The sequence below is a fragment of the Tyto alba genome, unplaced genomic scaffold (genome assembly GCF_018691265.1).
Source record: "Tyto alba isolate M040663 unplaced genomic scaffold, T.alba_DEE_v4.0 Super-Scaffold_6, whole genome shotgun sequence".
NCBI classification, from domain to species: Eukaryota; Metazoa; Chordata; class Aves; order Strigiformes; family Tytonidae; genus Tyto; species Tyto alba.
In genome coordinates, this window is record NW_024881327.1 from 38,550,911 (window position 1) to 38,577,421 (window position 26,511).

The 26,511-nt window shown below is 39.7% G+C and overlaps 2 protein-coding genes and 1 long non-coding RNA gene across 3 annotated transcripts; 2 read left to right on the forward strand and 1 right to left on the reverse strand.

Annotated features, from left to right (window-relative positions):
- The first annotated feature begins 37 nt into the window (after positions 1 to 37).
- LOC116959548 lies at positions 38 to 9,622 on the forward strand. The gene is made up of 4 exons (XR_006167024.1): positions 38 to 86; positions 1,623 to 1,712; positions 6,299 to 6,501; positions 8,369 to 9,622. It is a non-coding gene; the product is annotated as an uncharacterized LOC116959548 (long non-coding RNA).
- On the reverse strand, positions 2,458 to 10,806 carry CLRN2 (clarin 2). Its single transcript, XM_009968321.3, has 3 exons — positions 9,668 to 10,806; positions 5,333 to 5,512; positions 2,458 to 4,919 (listed from the first exon to the last, which is right to left on the reverse strand). Exons 1-3 carry the CDS (start codon positions 9,918 to 9,920, stop codon positions 4,654 to 4,656), a joined length of 699 nt encoding a protein of 232 aa, XP_009966623.2. The 5' UTR covers positions 9,921 to 10,806; the 3' UTR covers positions 2,458 to 4,653.
- Positions 10,807 to 10,877: 71 nt separating this feature from the next.
- QDPR (quinoid dihydropteridine reductase) lies at positions 10,878 to 21,173 on the forward strand. The gene is made up of 7 exons (XM_042808072.1): positions 10,878 to 11,086; positions 11,205 to 11,297; positions 12,444 to 12,540; positions 14,148 to 14,288; positions 16,678 to 16,786; positions 18,217 to 18,300; positions 20,312 to 21,173. The coding sequence occupies exons 1-7, from the start codon at positions 11,000 to 11,002 to the stop codon at positions 20,418 to 20,420; spliced, it is 720 nt and encodes a 239-aa protein (XP_042664006.1). The 5' UTR covers positions 10,878 to 10,999; the 3' UTR covers positions 20,421 to 21,173.
- The last annotated feature ends 5,338 nt before the right edge of the window (positions 21,174 to 26,511 follow it).

Sequence of the window (26,511 nt, forward strand, 5' to 3'; positions counted from 1 at the left end):
TCGGCCGGCGCCGCGCGGGGCGGTGCCCGCGGAGGGGCGGGACGTGGGAGCCGCGGACGGGCCGGTGGCGGAGGCACCGTGGGGCGGTAGGTCCTCGCTGACTTGCGTGGGGGGCGGCTCGGCTTCACCGAGGGGTTTTGCCCTCCTCCTGTGGTGGAAGCATCCGCGCCTGCTGCTGAGGGTGGAACAGCTGCTCCCGTGGGCTTAGCACAGACTGAAAAGAAACAGTACTGGTTTGCATCCAGGATATTTAATGTGCATATTGAAGATTAAAATGTAAATGCTGTATGAAAAAAATAATCAAAGCTGTATTGCAAATGCAAACACAACAGATTTACTTTATTTTCCATGTGGGATGGTGGTTTACTTGCACAGTGTCACCATGTCTGTCAAGGAGGAGTTGATTAGGTTTTCAGAGAAAGCAGTAACAATCCCAGAGTGAAACGAATAATAATAATAATAATAATAACAATAATAATAATAATAATAATAATAATAATGTAAGTGAAATAAAAGACCAGTGAAAAAGACTGTGGTTATAGTTTATGAGGAAGATTCACACCAGAATACTGGGTCGTCAGCATAATGTCAGAAGTGCTTCTCTAGCAAAAGAACTCTTTGGAGTTTGCTGACATTTACTATATTGTCAGTATGAAGAGCCAGAGTTTCCATGGCACTGAACATGTGCCAGATTTTAATGTCAAGTGACACAGATTTTTTTTTTTTATTTTTTTGTTTTGTTTTGTTTTTTCCCCAAAATGTGAAACATAGATTATAAGTAATTTGCTTCTGTGTGTGAGAATCTGACACCTTATGACACTATGTATAACACTTAGTTTGCTTTTCCGTACCTGAATTTACACTGTTACAACAGCAGAACAGGATGAAGAGGGGTAGCTGGGCCTATTCTCTAACAGCATATTGCATTTCCCACCTAACTGCTTTTTCCATTAAGTGGTACGGAGAGAAATAACATGTCTTATTAAGGATAGCAGCACTCGGAGACAATGACTGGAGGAAATTGCAACCATTTTGATTTATCTTGTCAAATTATATGGTTTTTAACATTAAACCATAACATTATATAAAGAATCAATGTGGTAATTAGTTTTTAGCTTCATTTATTGTGGAGAAGCTCTTAGATACAATGAATAGTTTCTTAGTTCTCTGAAGAATGGCTCCATAGGTTCTCTACATCTGCCTGGAGCTTCTGTATATACTGCATGTATAAATCAAGTGGGTATTTCCTGGGTATATGAAGTTGTCTTTAATTTTATGGAAGGATAGGATTTGACTCATAATCTCTGCAATGTTCTGGGCCGAAATTGCTCATAAATGTTCTCATTTGGGATTTCAGATCTTCCAAAGCACCCCCAAAGAAGTCCACACGTGGAGCATGAATATGATCAGATAGACTATGTGAAGTGTAACTAAAATGAAAATGCATAAATTAAGTAGATCGCACTTACATTGACTTCCACATTTTTGGAAGTATTTTATGATGTACAAGGGAAAGCTGAAAAGGTCTAAGTAATAGACTGACCTATTGTTAACCTTAAGGTGTGATTTGTAATTGTACTTCTTAACTATGTGTGATTGCATTTAGACTTTTTTTTTCCCAGACAGAATTTCCCAGGTCAAATATTCTTACGCATTGTCCCACTGGTGTGTTTTAGCAGTGCTTAAACTGAGACAGCCTGTGCAGCTGAAAGGTTAGTTTAGTGTTGTATCTCTCGCTCAGTTTAATTCATGCATGGTAATACTTCTGTTCACTCTAGAGTGAACTGAAAATACTATTTCCTCACAAGTCACAAAACAGTCATTGGGTGATAATGTTATTTGGTCATTCAACTCATGCAGCTACAATATCCCATAATAATAGTTCATACATCTGCTGTGAGAAACCTTCTTTTGGACAGTTACTGCAGAGTATGCTTCATTGCTGCACAGATTCAAACCAAGAAATTGAAAACATGATCAGTCCAGCTATCCCTTTTAACATTATTTATACAGTGTACTCGAAGGGTTCTTTCAGAGCTACTGTGGCCTATCTAGAAATTCCATCCAACAAATCTTTAATCTTGTCCTTACCTAAGTAGTCCCGTGGCTCTTCCTCAATAACTAGTTTTTGAGGCAAGTTTGGGGGGCATTAAATCAGTTCATTAGCAGTATGAGAGATGGGTTGTATAAGTACTACTGAAAAGCATTTCCAAAGCAATCGCTCTACATGGAAGATTTAAAAATCTGTTTCCTTTTCACTTCCTAAGAGAATTGTATTTGATAAAGGCTAAGTTATGTGTTATAATATAATTCTCTACAACAACTACTTCTAAATTATATGTTCATAGAACAATTACAGATGACAAATATTTCATTTTCTATTTGTGTAATTCTACTGCAGTTTAAGGTCTTCTACTTCAGAGCCACTCAGAAGTTTCTGAGAGGTGAAGGTGGTAGTAACACAGGCCTCTGTGCACAGTTTTCTGGACTGTTACCATCAGTGTGCTGTTACCATCTCAGGCACCTTCACAGACTGGGCTGGTTTGCTGCCTATCCACCTACTGGGTATCACACCATCTTCCTGTGGTCATGACCTAGGGTAGAGACTGCCTGAAAGCACCAGTAAAATTATAAGAACAGTGAAGTAAAAATGTGGTAGAAGTTAGGAATCACTTTTTTTACCTTATCGAGTCTCCTTTATGCTAAAATTTATGCTAACAGTGCTGTAGACTCATCAAAACTTTCCAGCTGTCTCTTAAATTTTTATGAGACTTTTGAAAAACATATCGGTGTTCCTAAAAAAAAGTGGCTAACATTGTCTCAAAGACAGATTATCAACACCTATTGCAGAAGCATCCTCACGAATTTCTGCCTCACTCATAAACCTGCTAAACTTGTAGGGCCAAACTCAGGAGATGGTACAGGCAGCGGTAACAAACACTGCCCATTATATCTGTAGGTTGAGTTTGGCTACTGACACTTCCTCTGAAGCTAGGCCACTGACTGCCAAATGTGTGGTGGTCTTGCTGCATATGTGCTGAAAAGTATAAAAATAATTTTAATTCCTTACCTCACAGAGCATGCACAAACACTGCTGAACCATTCAGTGAACATAGAGACCGGAGTCTGCTCTGTAAATTTTAATAGGTTACCAAATGAAAGTAGAATTTACTTCATAAAACATTTGCTTTCATTGGTCTTTAGATGAAAACAACGTGAAAAGAGCATGGAAAATAAGTACTCGGGCCAAAGATACTAAACTCATTGGCTTAAATTGAGTTACAATTCCTTATTTAAATATCTAAATAAGTGGCCTAATCAGCAAACATGTTGAATATCAGCTTATCCTAGCAACTTTCCTTACTGAGTGTTTTGCACACTTCAGTGATAAAACTAGTAATTTGAGTACATAAAATACTATTTTAGGCACTTCTAAAAACACTTGACCATTACAATACTGTTTTTCTGAAGACGTCATTTCAAATAATAAAGATTTTTTGTATATACTGAAATGTTCTTAAAACACTTTGATTTCCTTTTCTAAAAAAGTTACTATTTTTTTCAAAGAGCTTTTCACAAGAATAGAGTTATACAACCTAGTGGTCTGAGGAAGAGTAGAACACTGCAAAATAATTTCTTTAATTTAGGTAACTTCTTTCATTCATTCAAAGTCATTCTTCAGTTATGTGTAGATACTATTGCTGAAAGGTTAGTGTGTGTTCACTGTAGTACTCAAATTCTAAAAACTACATGCTTAATGGCATGGTTTTTTCTCTGAAATATTAATTACTCGTGACCAAAGGTTAAATGCCTGTCAAAATTATGGTACTTCCTAACAAAGTAACTTTTCCATCCATTTGACCATTTTTATTCATTTAATACTGTTTCATCATACATCACTTTTACTTGATTTCAGATAGACATAAGAATTGACAGGGTTCTGAGGACAATTAATCTGTCAGATCATTATTTCCAGGTTGTCTAAAAGCACTGTTACTTAGATTCTGTTTACTTTACTTCCAGAAGCTGCAATGAAACCTTCATCTTGCAGCTAATACTTTTTTTCATAGTCTGCTAGCATCCCATAATCTTCACTTTTCTCACTTCTTTACTTGGTGAAGTTTGTATAACTTTTGTTTTAAAAACATTTCACACATACTTAGCCTATGCTTCCTTTAGCCTCACAGATGATGAAGTTTTTTCAATGCAGTATGACATCATCAAACATATATGGCCCTCTCATCATTTTCCAAATAATTCTGTGAATGTAATTGGCAAATGTCTATTTCTATTTTGAAATAACCTTATAGTATCAAAGATCTGTGATACACATATTTTCTTTCTAAACAAAGATGGTGCTTGGTTTCCATGAAATCGTATTTCACCTTGGTTTTCTAAAATATCTCAAAAGGTGAATTTTCTAAAAACTTCAAATAGCATCTATTCACTGCAGATACTGGTCAGTTTGGGGAATAATTATATTTGTAGCATTTGTTTTTCCCACTTTCCCACACATCTTAATTGCTGGTATTTTAAACTGACGTCTTTACTCATGTTTATACCAAAATTATCCATCGAATCAAAAGCTGAAGAGCCAAGCAGCTGTTTCTATCACGACAGTTCACTTGACCAAAGCAGGTTTGTGTAGATTTCTTAGTACATGATATCTTCTGCTGTAACATTTGCTTCTTCTGTTTTAGTCTTAATTTTAGGGAAATGAATTCCACTAATGGCCATTAGCAGTAAATTGACTGCATGTGCTGTGGCACTTGCCACACAAAGCCAGAAGCAGTCCTCAAACTGTTCTTCTAAGACAACAAATTGAAAGATATTTTCCCGAAAATTGGCAATTATTTCTGTGAGGTGATGAAGTTTCACAGCAGCCATAAAGCTGGTGACTGCAAGTACTATAAATCCACCTGCAACAAAATGAAAGAAGTCAAAACAAGACAGACATTTTGGCTGTGCTTCAGAAGACTTACAGAATAAAACAGTGAGTGCTATACAGAGTAGGGACAGACTTAGGCATGGCTTAAACACCCTCAAAATACTTTATTGTATGGCCAAACGTGATACCAGTGCTTGTAATGAAGTCCTACTATCAGTGATATAGAGCCTAAAGACAAGCATTCATACCTCCTGGAAGAAGTTGACTAGACACAATAAGCCAAGATGCCACCTGACAGTTCTGTTTTGATAGATGAGAATTAACTGCTGACTGAATTTTATTCACAAGTATTTAAGTCAATGAGATATTTAATAAGGCAAGAGAAGGAACTTTTAACATTTTGTATGAATGTGACTGGTGAAAAATACTGGTAAATGATTTTACCTGCAAGGAAGTTCCAGAGGCATACTCCTGCTGGACCTTTAATAGCCCGGTAAGGAACTTTTACTGTGTTAAGAATGCAGAATCCAAAACTGACCAGAGTAAAGAAAATGGCCACACAGAGGAACATTATAATCATCACGTGCAGGCCTGTATTCAGCTTTTTCACCATGTGTGGGAAAACTGTCAAGAAAAAAAATCATCTATTCAGTGTGTATTTTTTCTTGACAACAGTAAACATCATGCTGTGCTGATGCTACAAACTTTAATTATACTTAAACAAGACTATTCCTTACAGTAGTGATCAATTCGGGTAGTTACACACATCTTACTTCATGATGCTTTGTCACTACATCAGACAAAACCAGGGGTATTCTACTACAGGAATAATCCTTTACACAGGGTCTGTGAATAAGGAATCAAGCTTAAGTCTTGTTTTATTTATCTAGTTGTCTTAATGTCTTTATCTCTGCTGCTGCATCATCTGCTGCGTTGTTTCATATCTCTTCTTCACTACTGCTCTCTATCCAAAACTCCTTTTTCTGAGCTTCCCATTCCTGCCCCATGCTTTTAATCTCATCCCGTTGCGGTCTGATAGTCCCAGTCTCCTGCCTAAAATAGTATCACTCCTTTCTGTGTTTATTTTCTTGTTACTCATCTTTCTCTCTCTTCCTCTCTTTAATAATGGCTCCAGTGAGACCTACTCTGATTTCATACTTCCTAATCCCATAGGTTTCCACTTTCAGATTCCTTTCTTGGTTTCTCATATAGTGTTTATGGCCCCATCGTGCTTTTCTGGGTACCTGGCAGTGTTTTAGTTACACCTGTAGGAAGCTTGTAAAGTAATGCTGTTAGGCAGGCGGTAGGTGAAAGGCTCCCATGTTTTGCTATAGGCATGAGCTCTTCCTCAGCAGCCTGTCACTCGCCTGTCTCTAAAGAACAGTAACTTTATTGGTTTTGTCTTCACAGATGGTGTTACTTCATTGGAGGACCAGGCTGGCCAGCAGCAGGGAAGTGTGGAGCACCTGAGTGTTCAGTTTATCCTGCAGCCCTTTAGTAACAGAATCAGAAGAAATGTGAGTAGGGAATTGTAGGTGACATGCTGACTGACAGGAAAGAGAGAAGCTGATGGAGAAGAACCCTAAAACACAAGCTGATCAAGAGCCCTTCAGGTAGTGTAGCACTGCATGCTCATACATATTTTGAAGAACTAACTGCCTAATTACTAAAAAGAAGGTACATTATATTAGAAACAAATAAATAGATTGCTTCCTATGCTGCATAACTGAAAAAAAAATCCAAACAAGCCACATAAAAACTGGTCAGCAATAATTGGTAGATGTCACAGTAAATATCAGGTGTACAATTTGGTCATCATGACATGACAGAATTCTAGTAGATTATGTAGAAAACTTCATACTGTACAAATTCCATACAAACAGTCATGATTCCAGAGTTCTACCTTTTCAGTAGCTCATTCTGGGGTTGTAATAGGGGCTGGTCTACATGGGAGCTACAAAAGAGACTCTGACAACAAGAAGAAAGGATGGCAGTAAATGAGAATCAGAAGTATACAGGAGAAATGGGAAGCCAGAAACTAGTTTGCTTTCTTACTGGAAAATAACTGGCAGTGTAACAAGGCCTGTGGAACTTGGCCTTCTTACAAACCAGCATAGTTTTTAGAGTGGTTGTAAGGATTCTCGTGCCCCTTTTTTGAGACTCTCAACCAAGTCCTGAAAACATGACCAGTGAGCCGGGCTTGGTATGCAGAAATAAGAATCCTCAGGAAGGATATTGCCATGGAGGCTCCTGACACATTCCAGCTGTGTTTGCTATGCACAGGCAAAATGCCTGGCTCCCCCAGCTCATTCTCAGGTCTTAATTCAGCAGTGAAAACATAAGCATCTTAGGCCAATTTAGATGCCTTAGGACTATCATAACAACCACGTGGGTCTAACATACATGCTGCGCTGTGTATGGAACACCTCAGAAGCAGCAGCTGGAGGCCAGATGATACACACCTTGAGGAGTCTAAAATAGCACTGGACACCTATTACAGCAATTGAATCATGCTGTCACTGTCCCAGTTAAAAGAGAGCATGCCAGCTGTAAGCCTACTCTAGTGAATGTTAACACAGTGAAAGGTGATGTACTAATAGCCGTGTATTACTGTGATTAGGAATTCCAAAGTGTCACAGCTGCTGCAGTACCACCATGTATGAGGTGCTCTTTTGGTCTTGCTCTCTGCTGCCTGAGCAGTCCATTTAGGCTAACACATGCAAGAAAACTCTCCCATGTCTTGCTTCCCAGTAAGTTCAGAATGCTTGGGAGATCAAGGGGGACTTTCAAAGCAAAAAAAGTCAAGTCAGACCCAGAACACCCAGAAGTCCTGCTGACCATTGTGCAAAAGTATTTCACAGCCTTGTATGCTATCATGAAACCATTTTGCAGTATCACGGTATTGTGAAAGTATTGAACCCAAGATCTATTTTACAACCACTGCAGTCAGAAACAAGTTGTGCAATGCCACGCTGGAACTGAAATTTCTTTCTTTTGGGGGAGCACAGATTTCTCACCAGGAATAGCAACAGTTGTTATCTCTGGGATGTACAAGTTTCATGAAGTGAGCAAATAAATTGGGGTATGAGAATCAAAAGGTATTATCCTAAGCAAATTGTTTTTTCAGGGAAGAAATACTGAAAACTAACACAGAAATTAAAATATTAAAATATTTAAAAGGGAAAATCTCTGGGACACTTGTTCACCTAAATTTGTGGTTGTGCCCACTGCACTTAATGATCCAATTTTACAGTTCCAACAGGAGAATTCTTACTAGCTTTAGTGAGAGCTTTGGTTGTCTAAGGAGTATAGGATCATGCCCTCCAAATACGTATCAGTGCAGTCCAGGGTGACCGTGGAGCATTAGGCCTTCCTCTCAAGGTACATAGTAATTAATCAGAAAGTTTATTAAAGAGTCCAGAAAGTTGTACAGAGATTTAAAGGAGATTTGCTACCTTTTTTCCTCATCCTTTCTGCCAGGATAGGGTGAAAGAACTGGGACTGTATTTCTGAATGCCCTGAAGAGGAGCAGAGCAGAGCTGGAAGAGGTTTGACCCGATGGCCTGTCTGTCAGCCATTCAAACGCACTAGTCAAAGGATTTGAGCATGACTGCTACATCTGTGTCATGAAGTTGTAGCTGCAGTCAGAGCTTGAGCAAGACTTGGTTATTATAAAAGCGACTATCTAAATTCATCACAGCTTAACAATGGGTCATGCTGATCTAAGTTGAGGTTGCCCTCATTCTTGTCTTCGTTCCCTCTGAAGTCCCACGGTCCTGCCTTCCTTTGAGTTTTTATAGTGGTGCTTGAGCAGTTGTGTAGTCAGCTGTGATCCTATGGGAAACTAGTATTTCTTTTTCTGTAGGTAAATATTTTGGCCAGCTTAACTTCCTGAACTGCCTCACTACAGCAAGTACTAGAGCCATTGCAAAGGATGGGGCAGGACAGCACTGCTGTAGGCCTGAGAGGGGGTGAGACTGCAGCAGCTTCAATTTATTTGTTTAAGTTGCAGTGGATCTGCGCAGTGAACTAAAAATCTTCAATGCAAAATATTTTCACTACAGCACAGGATGTGAGAAAACTGGAAATCAACCAAAGTACAGATCAACATCTGAGTTCTTTTGAGACCTCAAGAAAATATTTTAAGTTAAAAGGAATACATTTACAAGAGTTTCTACATTTTTTAAGAGTTCAGCATTTTTTTCTCTCCAAAGTTACCAGAAAATAAGGTAGAAATTTCTTCAACATGTAAATAAAGTTAGGAGTATCTACTATGGCAGACATCTCTGTCAGGACAGCTAGAGAAATACAGAAATGTGGCCAGCTAGGTAAATCTCTACTTCTTAAAGGGGAAAAAAAGTTAGGAGTTCCACAAAGGGGGCAAGGACAGAGCCACAGAGACACTGCAGAGCAACACTTGGCACTGGAAAGAGTCAGTCAAGGGGAAAGTATGATTTACAGGGTCATCTCCACATGACTTTCACTCCCTTCACAAGACTAAAAGGAAACCCTCAATCTACCCATAGGGATTTTGTATTTTTCAATCTTGATTCCAGGATCAGAACTGGAAGAAAGAAGCTAGCCTGAAATAACAGAGATTTTACATTCACAGTCAGATCCCAAACCATAAAGACCACAAGTCAGCCACAAATATAAGTTTAATAACAATCATTTGCATTCTATAGAAGAGGGAGTGCTTTTAAAAAAAAAAAAAAGAATAGAGTGCTTTTAAAGCTAAAATAGACATTAGACTAAAGATTCAACCAAAATTGTACTTACTTGTAAATTTGGAACGCCGCCCACCCAACCCACACTGGCGTATTTTGCCGCCCTGAAAGAGTCCATAATAAATTTCTCCAATGAACTTGACCAGCTCTGGATCTGTGGCGTTGACCAAATCAGCTCCCGTTTTGCAAAGGATCTTTCCAGTCATCCACTTTGGGGTCCCCATTGCAACAACAATCAAGATAAAAGACACAAAACTTACTAGAGAAGCCAAGGCAAATAAAGTCTTTTTAAAGCAGCCAGGCATCCTAGTGGTTTCAAGGAATCATCTCCAAGGCCTCTCTGCAGTGATCAGGCACGTTTCGCATTTTTTCTCATGCTCTGAAATCCACAAATGAATAGCAGGCATTTCAAAATACATCTCATTGTATTTTGAAGGTTCCGAAATTAATCTGTATGGTTAAAAATCAAGTCTAAAAATATATTTTGCTGCAACATCCTGAAACGCTTGCAAGGAACAGCTTCATTACACTGTAGTGTGGTGATGCTTGTTTCTGCAGAAAGTAATCTTATATCTGTTGCCTGGATAATGTTTCATCAGACGTTTAATTGTCCTGCTCAAGTGACATCAAGTTCTTTACTGTAACTTCACGGGAATAAATTTAGGAGCAGAATCCAGTTTTTTAGATTATTAAAAACGTGGGTAAGTAGCTGTGTGCAAGGGACAAAGCATTAAAAGCGTTTAATTTGGCATCAGGATTCTGCGGGTATCCCAGCGGTCCCACCCGGCGGGCCTCTCAGCGTCACCGCTGCCTGTCAGAGCCACCAGGGCCGCGCCCTGGGCCTCGGAGCGGTGCCCCTCCGTCTCTAAGCCTGGTCACCGAGGAACACAAACGTTGTTTTACATACGAATCTGCTGAATTAAACCGAGAGGCACGCAGCTGCAAGCGGCGTCATTCAAGCTACCGGTGCGGGCTGGGAGTGAGAAAGCAAACCCGCCATGGTTGCCGGCGCTTCTACGGTTACTGCTACTCAAGACCTGCAGGGGCCCTTTATAACCACTAATTAATTAATCCTGGCAGTGGCCCCGCGGGGCGGGTAGCGCGGTCCGCCGCTGGAGCTGCACCCGGGCGGGGAGGGGGCCTGTCTGTCCGTCTAACACCGGCACGCCTGCGGCAGCTCTCCCCGAGGCGCTGAGGGCCCGGGGGTGGGGGCGGTTTCCTGAGGTAAAAGCTTCGCGGCACCGCCCGACTCCTCCTCCGGCTCCGTGCCAGCCCCCGGGAAGGCGGCAGCAGGACCCGCCCCGCCGCCGCCGCCACCCCCGCCCTGAGCCCGCCCTGCGCGGCGGGGCCGGAGCCAGCGCCAGAGCGGGGGCAGCGGGCGAGCATGGCGGCGGCGGGCAGGGTGCTGGTGTACGGGGGCAGAGGGGCGCTGGGCTCCCAGTGCGTGCGGTACTTCAAGTCCAGGAACTGGGTGAGCGCCGGGGCGGGGGGTGGCGGGGCGGGGACCCCCGCTGAGGGGAGGGAGCCGGCGGCGGGGGGCAGCGCCCGGCGTTTGGGCCGCTAACGCTCCGTGCCTCTCGCCGCGACAGTGGGTGGCCAGCATCGACCTGGCGGAGAACGAGGACGCCAGCGCCAACGTCGTGGTGGTGGCGACCGACTCCTTCCCCGAGCAGGCCGAGCAGGTGGGCCAGCGCCGGGGGGCGGGGGGCCGCTGCGGGCGGCCCCCTCGGGGCGAGGTCGGGGGGGGTGGGGACCGGGGGGGGGGTTTGGGAGGTTCAGCGCGGAAGGCAGTTTTGCCTTATTTTTCTCTTGATGACTGATTCAGATGAATACAATGAGGATGGATTAGGACATCTTAAAATGCAACACTTCTTTCTGATGTCCTCTTAAATGTGTTGTGTGTCGGTAGATGGTATACTCAAAGCGTGCAAGCCCAAAGCCCTGATGGGATCCCTAGCGAATGCACTGGTTTCCACAGAGGTAAAGATAGGGAAATCCAAGCTAGCCTAAAAACTGGTTTGTTTTATTCTCAAGAGATATGATTTTTTTTATTTTATTTTAATTTTTGAACCTCCATATCTTGCTGTTAAACTCATTCACTAGCCTGTATGTTTTCATTATATCCACACAACTCTTAGGGCTTTTGAAGAGTAATGTAGAATGTTTGCAATGTATTTTTTCAATGCCAAGCCTTTGGGAAAACCAGTAAATTTTATTCTTTTGTTGAGAGATGGATTGTTTGCTTTTCAATTTGACAGAGAAAATTTGTAGCCAAGAAATTAATTACCAACTGCGAAGTCTTATATTTGAAAGAAAAAAAAAAAAGATGCCGGATGTCTAAAAGTATGCAGACTCAAATTTAGAGGCCAGACTCAAACTGATGGTTATGGTCTAGATAAAAGCAATAAGAAGGCTAATCTTTAGTTGTTCATTTCTTGTACCGTTGTCAAAAGTGATGCCAGTAGTCCTGGTCAGACCCGGAGTTTCATTTCCCATATTAAACAGCACCATAATCAGAGGAGAATCCGTCAAAAAGTAAGTCACAACTGAAAATTTTTGCAAATGATATAGGTAAGGGTCTTTACTCAAATCAGTTATTTCCAGTGACATCACGTACTGTACAGTCTGACTTTTCATCTATAATTATCTTTCAACACCGTTATTTTTGTTTGGGTTCATAGTTCATAAATGTCAATTTTCTGCAGTTGTTTAAATTGCTGTGTGTTGCGTTACTTGGCTACATAACTGGAAAAAAAGTAACTTTAAGGCTGTCTTGATATTCCTTTACCTTATGTGTTTTCAGTATGCTTTTGTTTTATGTGTTGAAGGTGACAACAGAAGTTGGAAAACTTCTTGGTGAAGAAAAGGTGGATGCAATCCTGTGTGTAGCAGGAGGATGGGCTGGAGGCAGTGTCAAAGCTAAATGTAAGCCTTTGGTACATGCATGCTAGTGAACACATGAATAAAATAGGAGAGGAATCCTTGAAAATCGTGGTAATAAAGATGTTTGAGATCATCTTTCTTTCTGAGTCCGGAAGAGGACATGAGCGTAAGAGTACAAAATAGCTCAGTCACAGTATCTCTGGATTTTTGCTGTCTGTTAAATTTGCACAGTGCTTAGTATTCTCAGGAATACTTTTTGACACACCAGTTTTCATTAGAAAAATCTTGATGCGATTTATAAAGGCGTTCAGCATTATTATCTATGAACTAATTTTTGTCAAGGTTACCTGTGTCAGGCAAGTTACAAAAGACAGTGGCTGGGTAGAAACATCGATGTTGGTTCCTGATTCATTGCTTTATGCATAAGTAGCTATCTGAGCTATTACTGTGCAATACAGTTTTGGAAGGGGCTGTCTAATGACCTAAGATTATGCTACAGAAAAAACCTGTCAGTTCAAAACAAGCTTTTAAACATGTAATATTCAGAATGAAATTTTATACTTTACCCATTAGTGTAGAGGTACGAGGGGAAAAAAAAAAAAAAAAGCCTTGTTTTCTGTCTGGAGTAACTCTGGTAAGATATGTCCTTTTCTTCCCCTGCTTCCGGTTCAGGCATTACAGGCAAATATTTCTTTTTAAAGAGACAGAATGGAAAGTCATACACACTTATATCACAGTTGCATTATATTAGATTGTTATTAGTGTGCACTGTATTTTAAATAAGGTAATTTATCATAACCATGATTTATAGTAATGTTCTTGATAGGGTATCAGGGTATCTTGGGATAGGTGGTCAATTTACGTCACAGAGTTATTTATGCTTATTCCATATTGTGTTATGGAAACGGTTCTTTCTGAGTACTCAAGTCTTTGACATGGCTAGTTACCGTTATTTCTTCTCATACAGATATTGATAATAAAAAAATAATTATGAGAGTTCAGATTTCACTTTCATTTGAAATTATGGGTGTACATCCACCGGTGGGCTGCCGCACCAGAGGTCACACTCCAGTGCGTAGGGGTGTGCATTGTGGATTTTCCATACCAGCGTACTCCTGACAGACATGCAGATTGTTTCTTGATTTATAAAGTGATCTGGTGATAAGAAAATATTTTTTGTTCAACTCTTTTGTCTCTCGGGAGTCTTTTATCTGCATACTAATGGAGCATAGCTCTTTTGCAACCAGGGAGGAAGTTATGGAAAGAGACAGATCATGCTACTACAAGGTGAGATGAGGCTAATGTGAGAGTTTTGAGATCCTTGACGTAGATTGAAGCAACTCCTACAGGAGTTTCAAGAACTTGGAAATCTTTGAACCATTAATGGAGAGCTAATGGAACTCTTGTGTTTGCTTATTTTTTTTATTTCTGGTAGTGAGAAGGCAGATTATTGCCTAGAATATATGCTGTAGAGATGGGACACGGACCCCAAAGAAAAGAGGGATACAAAAGACATAAATTGATACGTTACATAACATGGAAGTAAAAAATGATAGAAAGCATGTTTTCATAGGCCTATAACAGTAAGGAAATTAGAGTTAGAAGTCTTCTATCTTTTATCTGATTTCACTAATTCTCTTTCTAATCAGCTTTATACAAAAACTGTGATCTGATGTGGAAGCAGAGCGTTTGGACATCAACTATCTCCAGCCATCTGGCCACAAAACATCTGAAAGAAGGCGGCCTCTTGACTTTGACAGGAGCTCAAGCTGCTTTATCTGGAACTCCAGGTAAAATGCGATGCATGGTAACTGCTGGGACATCAGCAGTTACAGCAATCTTGGAGTCTGAGCATTCTTGTTTGTGAAGCAAGTTTCACTCCCCAGTTTCTTAGCATCTAGTACAAATGGAAAATTGCTACTGAAACACTTAAGGAAAGTGTAATTTGACCAGTAGCAATACCAAATCTCCTGTAGCTGGAGTGCAAACAGATAGAATCAGTATTTAAATAATATTTGACATGCATTTGTGGAATGTACCTGGCTCATATATGATACAGTAAAAAAAAGTTCAGAAAATAATGAAGACTGGAAGCACACAGCAAGCTGTAAGTACAGTGTTTAAATAAAGTTAAATCTATTTGTGTTCTGAAAGGCAGAGTCCTTAATTGCCCAATTTTTCCATTAGTGGTGACTCGACTGATCCTGTTAACTGTGCTTGTCCTGTTTGTGTTCTGATTCCAGTCTGCCTTTGCTTCAGACATAGATAAGCTCGTTGACCTTCAGCTTTGGCTTCCACTAGCTATTTAATACGAATACTGAGTTTTTTTCATCTTGCTCTTCACCATGGTGGTCTGCATGGAGGAAGAAATCTGGAAGCAATTTAAAATTAAAAAAAAAAAAGGCACTGACACACAAGCCCACAGTCAGGGAGTGGAAAGTTTTTGAGACAAATACTCTTATTTCCCAATCTTTTATTAGTGTTACTTCAACAATATTTTGATGAGACATAGATACTAAAATTTTAAAACATAAAATTTATGAATATTCCTGAAAGCTGTGTGTAAAACTCTTCAGGAAAAATATACTGTATTTTCTAGTTAATGATTTATCTTCTGTGTTTACAGCTGCATCTGTCATAGTCCAAAGATAAAAGGCTTATTTTATGAGAATAAGCAGACATAATTTACTGTGTGCTACGACTGACCATATACAAATGAGAAAATGTGAACTCTGGCAAACTTTCCTGTTTCTTGCTTGGGTGGTTTTGGGAGGTAGGGACCACAACACAAGAATCTAAGTTGTTTGCTTTCATGTTTTGGACTAGCTGGTTTCAGTGAGTCTGTATTTTTCTAAAAAAACACAACGGTGCTTTAGGCAAACACATGCAACTTATTAACGTAGGAAGAATTGGGAAAGAGTTGTTACTCAACTTTTGCAAATACGACTTTTTAGGCTTGTTACTACCAGCCATTATGGAAGGAATAACCTTTTTCTTGTTTACTGTTAGTATGGTTTTTTTCTTTTCCTATGTGAAAATGTTGACTCGCGTAATGAACTGAAGAATACTGAAAAATACTGAAAAGTATATAAACAGTTACAGAAGCAATCTGTCAGTGATGGCTAAGAAATGTAGAAGCGTGAAAAGATTTAAGTAGACTTGGAATGTTTGGTTTAGCCAAGACAAGATGGGAATATAATAGACGTGGAAATATTTTTATCATAACAATAAAAGAAGTTAGCTACTGCTGCCCATGATTCTTGCTAATAAAAATGGATGTTATACAGTATGTCTAATTGAATGTAATAGAAACACTTTTGCAATGCAAAATTACCTTTGTAACTGATACAAAATACTTCCTCAGGAACACTGGAAAGGGATTGTAGAGCTGTATAGATGGGTAGAAAGGCATTCAGCTGTAGTAAACAAAATGCATTTATGTTTTCTTATGTGCTTAATCTGTGACTGGACTGCTTGGCAGATATATACCATGAGACATCTCAGACCTATAGCACCCTGATTGTCCAGATCTTGTACCTGACCAGTGTGCCTCGTGCTGTCATTCCTGTTCCTCTTCTACTGCTAAATACCGTCTGACTAGAAATCAACAGTGTTTAGGAAGAAGTTTGCTTACCTGCAGGTCATTTGATAATTTTCTACCATGAGGGGCTTTCTTTGTAGTTTCCACCAAAGAGCCTGTCAGATTTGGCATGCTGACCAAGTGAATTACAGTTCTGGAGAGAAGTGAGCAGTATCTGTTTGGGTCCAAACCTGCAGATACCTTCATCGTGTGATTAAAATTAATGGGTGATTTCCTAATGAAAGTCTATGAGCATCTTTATGCTTACTCAATTAGATTTGTAAGATTAGCCCTGTAGGTCCCATCCTTCAGGGTACATTTGCGTACATTAAGTAAATGTACTTAACTCAGTAAGCTGCTTATTTATATAGTGCGGAGCAAACTGAGTTCTGTGGTAGTTCCTGGATGTCTAGCAGGAGCTTTTTGTTTTTTTTCTTTTTTCCTTTTAATATGTATGTTTTGATATGTTTTAAGTCTGGTTCTGTTCTGGCTGTGGTAAGTGGTCTTAATATTCATCAAACAGTCTGAGTTTCTATCGTACTATTGGTGATTTTGAGATCTTTTGATTGTGCTCTAATTGGCTTGTTTTTAATTGTTAGGCATGGTTGGCTATGGCATGGCCAAAGGAGCAGTGCATCAGCTTTGTCAGAGTTTAGCTGGTGCCAACAGTGGCTTGCCATCTGGTTCTGCTGCTGTTGCCATTCTACCGTAAGTGGTTGCATAGTTGCTTCTGCCTGTGTTGTTTTTATTCAATTACTGCTGTAACCTAGAGTCACGTGGATATGCTTGCAGTGTCCTGTTCACCATACACAAACAGCTTCTCAGACCTACGTACAGTTTCACAGAGAAAGGAGGCGTCTTGAATGTATGAACAAAATGATGTACAAGTCACCCTAAAAATAATTAAGTTATTTTCTTCTGCAAAACACTGGTGGATGTTAGGATTAAAATTTGATTCACTTTTGTTCAGTTTAACCATATCCATGCATTAATGTGTGATTTTTTTGTTTGTTTGTTTTTTGTTTTTCAGTATAGACAGAACTTTGAAAATGAGATGAGCTATTTAGCACAGTTTTAGACTTAGCTGTCTAAGTTTAGACAATAGTAAAGCAAAGTTTTTGATAGATTTTGATTTGGTTAAATCTACTTCTTCATAAGGTACTGCATATCTACGCTTGATCAGTAAAATTAGATTACTTTGAGGATCTTTGCAAAGAAAAAGTTTAGCTTGTATTTGCCTGTCACAGCTTTCTTCTGATGAGGAAAGCTAGTAAAAAGTGGATGACCTAGTAGGTCTTCACTGTATCTAAATTTATCAATTCTGCTGCAGAAATTCGGAGTATTTTTCATGCCAAGTCCCTATCTAGTTCAGCACCCAAAGCTTAAGACTGAAGAGTTCTGGGTAGGGATTTAGATCACTGCCTGAATTCTCGCTGTTTTATTTCCCTCATATACACACTGTTATGTGAACTTCTTCAGGTCAGAGAGTAACAACATTAGAAGTGTTTGGATAATTGACACCACCTTCTACAGAGCTTTACAGACAGGCAGACACCAAGATAACTGGACTTGTGGGCATTCTGCACTTCCGTAGTTCTCATGCAAAACTCTGTTCCTGAGTGAACTTTTGAGAGAGTAATTATACCTTGGTTTGTCAACGGCATCTCAGTGAGGGAGTTGTAAAAAGTTCACCCTTTAATATCATTATACATAGTGTAAATGTGTATCAGCAACTCAAAACTTCCTATGCTTGTGCTCTTAATCTCTGCATTTGCACCTGGCGTGAGGCTATTTGAAAGCATGGATGTAGTGCATATGTGCTGTGCAGTACATGTGAACCACCACATTACTGCCATTCCCTGTCTGCATGGGGAGACTGGAAGGGAGCTGTGGCTGAAGTGATTGCTGTAATGGGCTGGATGTCATCAGCAAGCCAATAAGCAGAGGGGCGATAGTTTGGAGCCTCTGATACACATTGAAACTGATGGCTATATGCTGTTAACACATGTAGAGGATGCAAGGGAAATCCATACCACGTGGTATAAAAGTCAAGCATATGTTACAGCAGCGAATAGAAGCAGGTGGCGCTTATCAGAAACATGATGTATAAATAAAAGGCTTATCTTTTTTAATCACAGGGTTACCTTAGATACACCAGCAAACAGGAAATCAATGCCTGACGCAGATTTCAGCTCCTGGACACCCTTAGAATTCATTGCTGAGTGAGTAGTGATAACTAAGCAATTCCTCACTGTCCCTCCTGCTGTTGCATCTTACTGCGTGCTCTTTCTAAATAGCTGTCTTGGATTTGGGTGGTTTTTTTCTTCTGTCATCTCCTTATTATCTGTGTTTCTAAATCACGTTGGGTTTACTGCACAGGCTTCTTAACTGGAGAAAATTAGACCAACTCGGTCAACTTCAGCATCTCCACACCAGTTATTGCAACAAGGGAGATAGCCTTAAGCAGTTGGAAGCCAGAGGATCTCATAAATCCTGTAGACAAATTAAATTGCAGACAGCAGATGCAGGAGACAGTAGTCTGGTTTAAAGGTAAACTGCAAATACTCATGTAAACTTTAGGAAATTTTGTTTTTATTTTAAACACTTTACTGCCCAGTCTGTGGTGTGTTAGTTCACTTCTCTCAGCTGGCAAAATTCCTGCTCTTGTTTAGAAAAATTTAGTCAAGATTTTTTTTTTTTTTGTTTTCCATCATCCACAAAGGCTTATCCTGAATGATATTGCAAAATGCCAAAACTTCAACTGTAGTCGATGTAACAACAGGCTGAGATTATAAGGCTTACTGTTTCTCATTCCTCTTGGTTAGAGAAGGTGCAGCATAAGTGCTGCTTTTTACAATGTGATGGGCAGTAGCAAAGATCCTGCTGAGGATGAGCTGTCAAAACGGAAGAAAATAAGGACACAACTGTCTTGCCTTTGAGGAAAAACAAAGATGAATCCACATTCATACACTGTAAAGGGTTTTATTTTTACACATTTTTAAAGTCTTTTAGAACTGACATTGAAATTGCGTTTACTTTTTTTTTACTGCTAATTGTTCAGAGTGTAGTTTAGTTCTGACATTAGATTTCCTTTTTTTTGTGTTTGTTTGGTTTTTTTTTTTTAAGTTGGACATCAGAGTGGGAAATGTTTTTTTTTGTTGTTGTGAGAAGCCTATGCAGCTCTTTGTGCTTCTTTAAAAGGGCCCCATCAATTGAATTTAGTTGGCCTAAAAATGTTCAAAAAAAAGATCTTTAATTTATTGTGCTCCAAAGACTGCCTAGCCAGATGTTGTGGTTCTACAAATGCATTTTTTTAAATTTTAACTTTTAAGTATTTTTTCCTTATGGGAGAATTGGATTGATTGGTTTTGTTTGTTTCTTGGGTTCTAATTCCCTAAACTTTAAATCCAGCTTTGAAAACTGAAAAATCTTGCTGGCTCTGGAAGAAAAACATCCACTGTTGTTAAGTTCTAATACCTGCATCTTGGAAAGGATGCAGGAAATATTTTCCTATATGACACTTGAATTCTGTGCCCTGGAAGCCGTTGTGTCAGATACCAACTGCCGTGTTGGAACATGTGGCTATATCTGCAATATTGGAAGGGTTGGTGGACCTGAAAAATATACTGCACTTTCTGATTATATTTTGAGTAAGGAGCTTGTATTACATTTTATTAAAGGGTGTTCTGGTGTGCTACCTAGAGCGAGTCCATCTTACTCAGCACTATTTTGGGTGCCTTGAGGCTTTCAGTGCTTCTGCCGAGACCACCTTCACAGTTAAATATCTAAGTGTCATAATGATATATGGCAGATTAATGGGTTTACTAACCCTATTTTAGCCACAAGTCCTTGTTTCTGATACATAGGATAAAGGCAACTTAAGTAGCTTCTCCTTTCCCTTTTCAAATATTTTTTTTTTTTTTTAATTTGGAGAAAACTTGCCACTTTGAAATTTTAAGCTGCTGATCTTTTTCCTTTGAGATGTTCTGAAAATGCTGTGTGTGCACTGCAAAGCCCTGCAGATTTCTCTGGGCCTCTGTCCAGCTCTGGGGCTCTGAATCCAGTGATTACACTGCTAGTTTACAACATACATAGAAATCACTAGAGAGGGCAATAGGAAGAGAAGGAAAAGTAATAGGCTTTTATTTTATGCTTCCCATCAATATACCTGCTAGTAGTAGTATTTTTTTTCCCCTCCTCCTCACCCTGTTTTATCCATTTATTTTAAAACAGAACATTTTACGACTGGATAACAGGAAAGAATCGACCAAACTCAGGGAGCCTAATCCAGATGATAACTACAGGAGGGAAGACCAAACTAGTTGCAGCAGCACATCTTTGATGTCAGTCACTTAAGGTGGTGGAACTTCAGCAAAGGAGGAGTGATGGAAAGTCTGTCTGCCAGTGTAATTTGGATAGTCTTCTGTATCCAGTGATTGTAGTTATGTCATTGATGGAATCAGATTTCAAGTAATATTTCTGTGCTATCAGTTGTGAGCTGTCAGCATTTGTTTACCAACAAGTATTTGTCTCTAAATGAAAGTTGCAGGCTTTAAGGTCTGTAGATGTCCTAATTCTGAGCATTATATGTCAACTTACCTGTTTTCTCTGAAATGGTAATTGTGCTTAATTATGTCATGTAATCACATACATAATGGTTGGATTTTTTTCTCCGTCAGTGTTTCTGGCAACTTCTTGTCATTCTTTCAGTAGTCTGTCTTTTTCTGTCGGAGAATATAAGCTTGCCCTTGCATATTATGTTGGCTGTAATTACAGGAAACATTGCAGTCATCTATAAAGTCCTAGTCTGGTAACATTTTTCTTGTGAATGTTCCACTTGAGTTAATGGAACTGTATAGAGATTACTCACTTGAGAAGGAGTTCCTAATTTGCCTTACAGTTTATAAGCTGCTATCAGGCCTACGATTGTAGGATAAAAGTTGTTCTGCCAAATTATTAGTATGCCTTTGTGTTAGTCATGATGGTTCTTTTTCAAAAAGCAAAGTGCTGTAAAGAAGTACTAGAAGAAGCATACACACACTTCTATTTGAATATGGAACTTGTCGTGCTAAATAAATATATATTGTTTTATGTACAGGTCTGTCTCAATCACTGTAATCCAAATATCTGATAACATTTTAATCAGTTTAACTGAACTTGTAGTTCAGTTATGGCAAAGGACTTCATTTTTTAGTTATTTCATTCTGATCATGCTGCACAAAATACATTTCTGTGGTAGAGGTGCAAAAGAGCTACTAGCCATGTATAGTATGCTTCCCACTAGGAAGAGCTCACTTGTGCCCATGTCAGTTTTAACATGGTTGTGTGGCTGCATGATCGCCTTTTTTAGTATGACCATCTCTTTAGTTGTTTTGTTTACTGCATGCAAAGGTGTAGAGGGAAATTTTTATGTACTGTCAAACCAGGTGTTAATCAATTATTCTGGAAAGGGGAGGAGCTATCATCCTACAAGCTTACATGAGATGAAGGCTTCCCTTTGCCAAGCTAGCTGAATTTCCAAGTTGCTTTCAAGTTGCTGTGTTGTGTTGTCTTGCAAACATCTATTGCATCATGTCTCAGAAGTTCCCTGAAGAGCAGTTCAAACTCTTGAATGGTGAAGGGAGCACAGCTGGGATTCCAAATGTGCATTTATGCAGCTCTGTAAGAGCACAAGGCCAAGGACCCAGCAGCCTTTATGGCTCGTGGGTATTTTTGCAGAACTTGCTGTGGCAGAAGATGGTAAAACAGCAAAGGGACTAAGTTGAGCAGAGAATCTTTTACTTGCTAAGGGCTACAGGGGCTTTTTAGGCATCTTGTAGATTATGTGCACATACCTGGACCTTTATGTTACTATTAACAACCTGGTGAAAAACGCTAGTGGCTAGTCACTGGTCACGTGGAATTAAGTTAAAGGGTGTGACTAACCAACCCTGAGATTATACAGGAGGAAGAGGGAAACCAGGTTTAAATTTTGGTAAAGAACAGAAGGTGAGAAAAAGACAATGAAGTATGATTGATGCATTTCAGAAGCTAGATTGATTCCTCCTCCTTCACTAGAAAGACCTGATGGTCCCGGTAGGAAAACCTGAGGCAAATGTGTGGTTCTGACCTAGCTGCTTCAGGTACGTCCTGCCTGTGTCAACCAGAGGTAGGCTTTTGAAAACAGGGGAGGTGCCTACACTGTGTTACGGAGAGGGTCTCCGAGCTTGTGGGGACCTAACCTGGTCGGTTGTCTCCCTCCCAGAACAGCTGCGTTAGGTCAGAGCTGCGCATGAAGTGGTGCCACCAGCCTCTCCGTGCTGCTGTACGCGGGCAGCTCTTGCTCCAGTTCAAGAGCTCCGGGGTCTGCCGTGCGTACCCTGACTGCTGCTCCCACTCAGCTGATCAAGTGAAAGGCTATGGTTATTGTAAAACAGTAGCTGTATAAGCTACTCTTATTGCACTCTTGCTTGAAGGGGGAAGAGTGGTAGAAAACATGAGCGATTCCTTCATTTCATAAAAGGTGTCTACCCCAGTGTCCTCACTCAATTTGTACTGGTGCCTGCTGGATAAGAAACAGTAACATAACTATTGGAAACAATAATACCTTGACTGTAGCAATGTAAGAGTGGTAAAATACGCTGACTGTGAAACAGTGAATAGTGTTATAATTGTGAATGACAGAGTGTTGACTGGATTATTAACTTGCATCAATTGCAGGTATGAGTGGAAAGATGAAAATGGCATTGTGGAAGATTGAGAGTGAGAATGGAGGTGTCGGAAAGTGTATGTCAAGCTTGCTGCTAGAGGTGAGAGATGTAACTTGGGGAGTTTGATGGGAAAGAGTCATTATGTGACCAGTTTCATCCCTTCCCTACAAACCTTATTCCAGTTAAATAATTGTCTAGGCAAAAAAGCCACCCTGACCCTGCAAACATCTGAGTTGCCTGGCTCCTTCAGCAGGCTCAGAGATCTGTTGGTGCTGCAGTGAGGAGAGATGTAGCCTGTGGGAACTGCAGGGAGTTAATCCATACCAAACACACAGACACAACTGGAGACTGCAGGTCCGTTGTGAAGAATTTCACAGACTCACAGAGTGGTTTGGGTTGGAAGGGACTTTTGAAGGTCATCTAGTCCAACTTTCCTGCAATGAACAGGGACGACAGTGCTTCTTACAGAAATACAATACCCAGTGAATTTCCACTCTAGTGTTGTTGAAAACCTCTGAATTGTTCAGCATATTTTACTATTTATACAGCACCATCAACAACAATGCAATACTACAGAAGTAAGAAGTTTATCCTCCTTTAATTTAAGGAATGCAATATTTATTAATTTCTTATATTTATTAAGCAGCTGAATTTATCAAGTTTTTTATTTAGGACATTATAACTGGTGTCATACTAGAAAATTCACATGCACAGAGGCAATTTAGTAAGGTACTTTTCTATACAACCTGCTTTTGAAGATGCATGCTACTGTTTACTGAAGAAAGGGATCGGTGAGGTCTGGGGAAAAATAAACCACAAATTGTGCCACACAGATCAGTCCTGCTGTCACACTCTAACCCATTTGTGCTCAGTGTTCTGTTTTTTACAGGTGTAGCAGTCTAACCCTAGTTCTTAGAAAAGGGATGGTTCTAGGCCTTTGAGGAGGTGATGCAGTTCCACAGTACACCCATACACACATAGGTACAATGGTACAATTACCCCGAACTGGGGCAGCTGTTACACGTGGCATCAGACACAAATGTGCAGAGGCAAAATACAGCTTTGTCAGAATGCTGTGGCAGCCAGGACAGGTCTGTTCTGTATGAATATTTTTTTCTACAGATGTAGAAATAGTCAATTTTAATAAAGCATAAATAAGTATAAAAGAAATTTGTACGGTGGAATATCAGAAGTGACATTACAAACCCAAGGACCTCTGAATACTGGATAAGAAGCTTTTCAACATTTCAGTCCTAAGTGGGTGAGGACCTGAGCTGCTGTTCAGGTTAGGGCCACCATCCAGTGAAGTCTGACCCATGTACAGTCCAGTTGCTTTGCAGAACCTTTGGTTTATTGCAGGACTGACTCTGAAATGTTTTTAAGATTTCACTGTGAGGTGAAATTCACATATTTTACCAGCAGGTGTAATTATTTTTTCTAGGTTATATTTTTATGGGAAAGTCAGTTTTCTACCAATTAGCTAATAACAGTTGCCACAAAATGAAGATTTAAAATTATGCTCTGCACCCAAGCAAAACAGATGGAATGGTTTCCAAATATGATGGTAGCTGAGTCATTCAGCTGTTGCAGTTCCACATTAACCCAAAATTGCACTTCAAAACTTTTTGTTGAAATAATTCATTATGCTAAACAAGCACGATTTTTTTTCTAGTGGAATGAAAACCACCACCACAACAAAAAGTAACATTCATTATCTTGTTTCTTCTTCCTTGTATTGGCTCACTGGAAGAAAACAGATGGGGACTCTTAATAGCATGCAGAGATGCTTCAGACTAACCCTTGTAGTGTTGAACAAGGTGAGAAGTAGGCAGACATCTGAAAAGCACTGCAGAAGTCAATAGCAAATGTCACTTGAGATTCAGATCCGTGTCAGACATTGTCATTCTTGCACTTCCCGCAACACCATATTTTAAAGTATTTGCTTTATCAATACGGCTAGTCTCAACACTGTCTGCAAGGACTCTTCAGGGATACGATCACAGACTCCCACAGCTGAGTTGAGGCTGATCTTCAGGAGTGCCAGTAGAGGGCAGAGACTTCCAATACATTGGGGAGATTCCTCTACTGTTAGAAATATGTACCCACGTTCTTTCTGGCAATGAGGATTTTAATTGTACCACAGCCTCTGCTGAGAGGCTCATTCCCCTTCCTTGCTTTATTGCCCACAATCCAAGCCTTCTGGCCTTTCTTATGCCAAGCCCATGCAGCCTGTTACGTATACCACTTTCAGAAACTGTTCCATCTGTTTCAAACAAAACAAAACAAAACAAAACACAACAACAAAACCCCCAACAAATAGAACCACCAAAAAAAAAACCAAAACAACAAAACAAGAAGCCAAGTCTGTGAAGGGAGTCCCACAGTAGGGTGTAACATTACTGTTGACATGTTATCAGCAAGTGGATTGTCAATCGTTATTCTGTAACACAGCTTTAATGGTTTGGACACAGCAGGAAGTGAAACAGATTATTTAACTTCTGTACTGCACATAAGGATTATAAGAATCTCCTCACCCAACCAAAAGAACCAGCGTCTATTCAAACCAGACTGGTATTAACAAAGAGAGGGAATTTTGAGACATAAAAATTAATTACTATGGGATTTTGAATGTGAAAGTTTTAACTCCTTTGCCTGTGAAATGAAAGAATAGATAATATTAAAAGAAAAGTGTTATTTAGGAGGGAACAAGAAGTAGCAAGCTGCATGACTGTCATTTCTATAGTTTAATATTCATTATCCAGTGCCTCCTGTAGATATGAACTATACCACTAATCACAGTATTTTCCTTGTATGACCTTCCTCTAAAATACCATTATTAAGTACATATCAGGAAATTCTTACAAATGGAAAGTATAGAAAAAACCCCTTAAATTGGACCCCCTGGTTTCTGTTCATGCTTTGGCTACTGGTCTGCTGGAAGACTTTGAATACATCTCTGCATCTGTGCTATGTATCCCAAATATATGAGACCATTTCAAAGTGCTTTGAGATCTACTGATGAAAATAATAATGTATGAATGAAATACAATTATATCCCTGTGTGTACAATAATAGAAGCTCAAAATACCTCTTCTGTCTTTGGATTAATTGAAATTAATGTAAAATTTTGACCCCAAGCCAAAGTCATATCACTTTGACACCAGTCATATTCCATGATTTGCCAAAGAAGTACAAGGATTACCTCAGCCAGGTAATTTGAACATCACTCACATCTGTATCTGGTAGTAGGTAGTGGTATTTTCTATCCAGCATGACAGACATTTTTTCGTGACTATCACAACTGGAATTTAAAAATACAATGATGTTTTTAACTTTGAACAAACCAATTGCTCTTTCTATGGATGTATCCTTACATCTTAGTGAGACAGGGCTGAGGAAATAATACAAATGGGCCCCATGTTATATTCTGGATCCACATGAGTTAGCATGATGGTTAGCTTTTTTATTTAAGCCCATACACAAACATCACCTGGAAGAAAAGAGTCTTTTTGACCTCCAAGAAGGTATTTTTTCTGGATTGTTAAGATCCTTCTCATATGCTCAAACTCAGATTTTTCTCCATCCTCCATGTGACGTATGATCAGACTTAAAATGCCATCTGCTAGTTATCAAAATCAGTGCATACTATCCCAGACAGTAGGGCATAGCTATGTATGTTTAAAGAAAGTGCCTTATGCATATAACATTGAACTAATCAAACAAAGCAGTCCATAATCCATCAGG

What these genes read in the sequence shown, in the direction of transcription:
- CLRN2 (XM_009968321.3), bottom strand. Translation starts at nt 9,920, where the DNA reads ATGCCTGGCTGCTTTAAAAAGACTTTATTTGCCTTGGCTTCTCTAGTA. An exon ending in GCGGCGTTCCAAATTTACAA is followed by an intron (nt 5,513 to 9,667) that starts GTAAGTACAATT and finishes TTTTCTTGACAG; the next exon opens with TTTTCCCACACATGGTGAAA. An exon ending in CCTCTGGAACTTCCTTGCAG is followed by an intron (nt 4,920 to 5,332) that starts GTAAAATCATTT and finishes ATTTTGTTGCAG; the next exon opens with GTGGATTTATAGTACTTGCA.
- QDPR (XM_042808072.1), top strand. Translation starts at nt 11,000, where the DNA reads ATGGCGGCGGCGGGCAGGGTGCTGGTGTACGGGGGCAGAGGGGCGCTG. An exon ending in TCCCCGAGCAGGCCGAGCAG is followed by an intron (nt 11,298 to 12,443) that starts GTGGGCCAGCGC and finishes TATGTGTTGAAG; the next exon opens with GTGACAACAGAAGTTGGAAA. An exon ending in CCCTTAGAATTCATTGCTGA is followed by an intron (nt 18,301 to 20,311) that starts GTGAGTAGTGAT and finishes ATTTTAAAACAG; the next exon opens with AACATTTTACGACTGGATAA.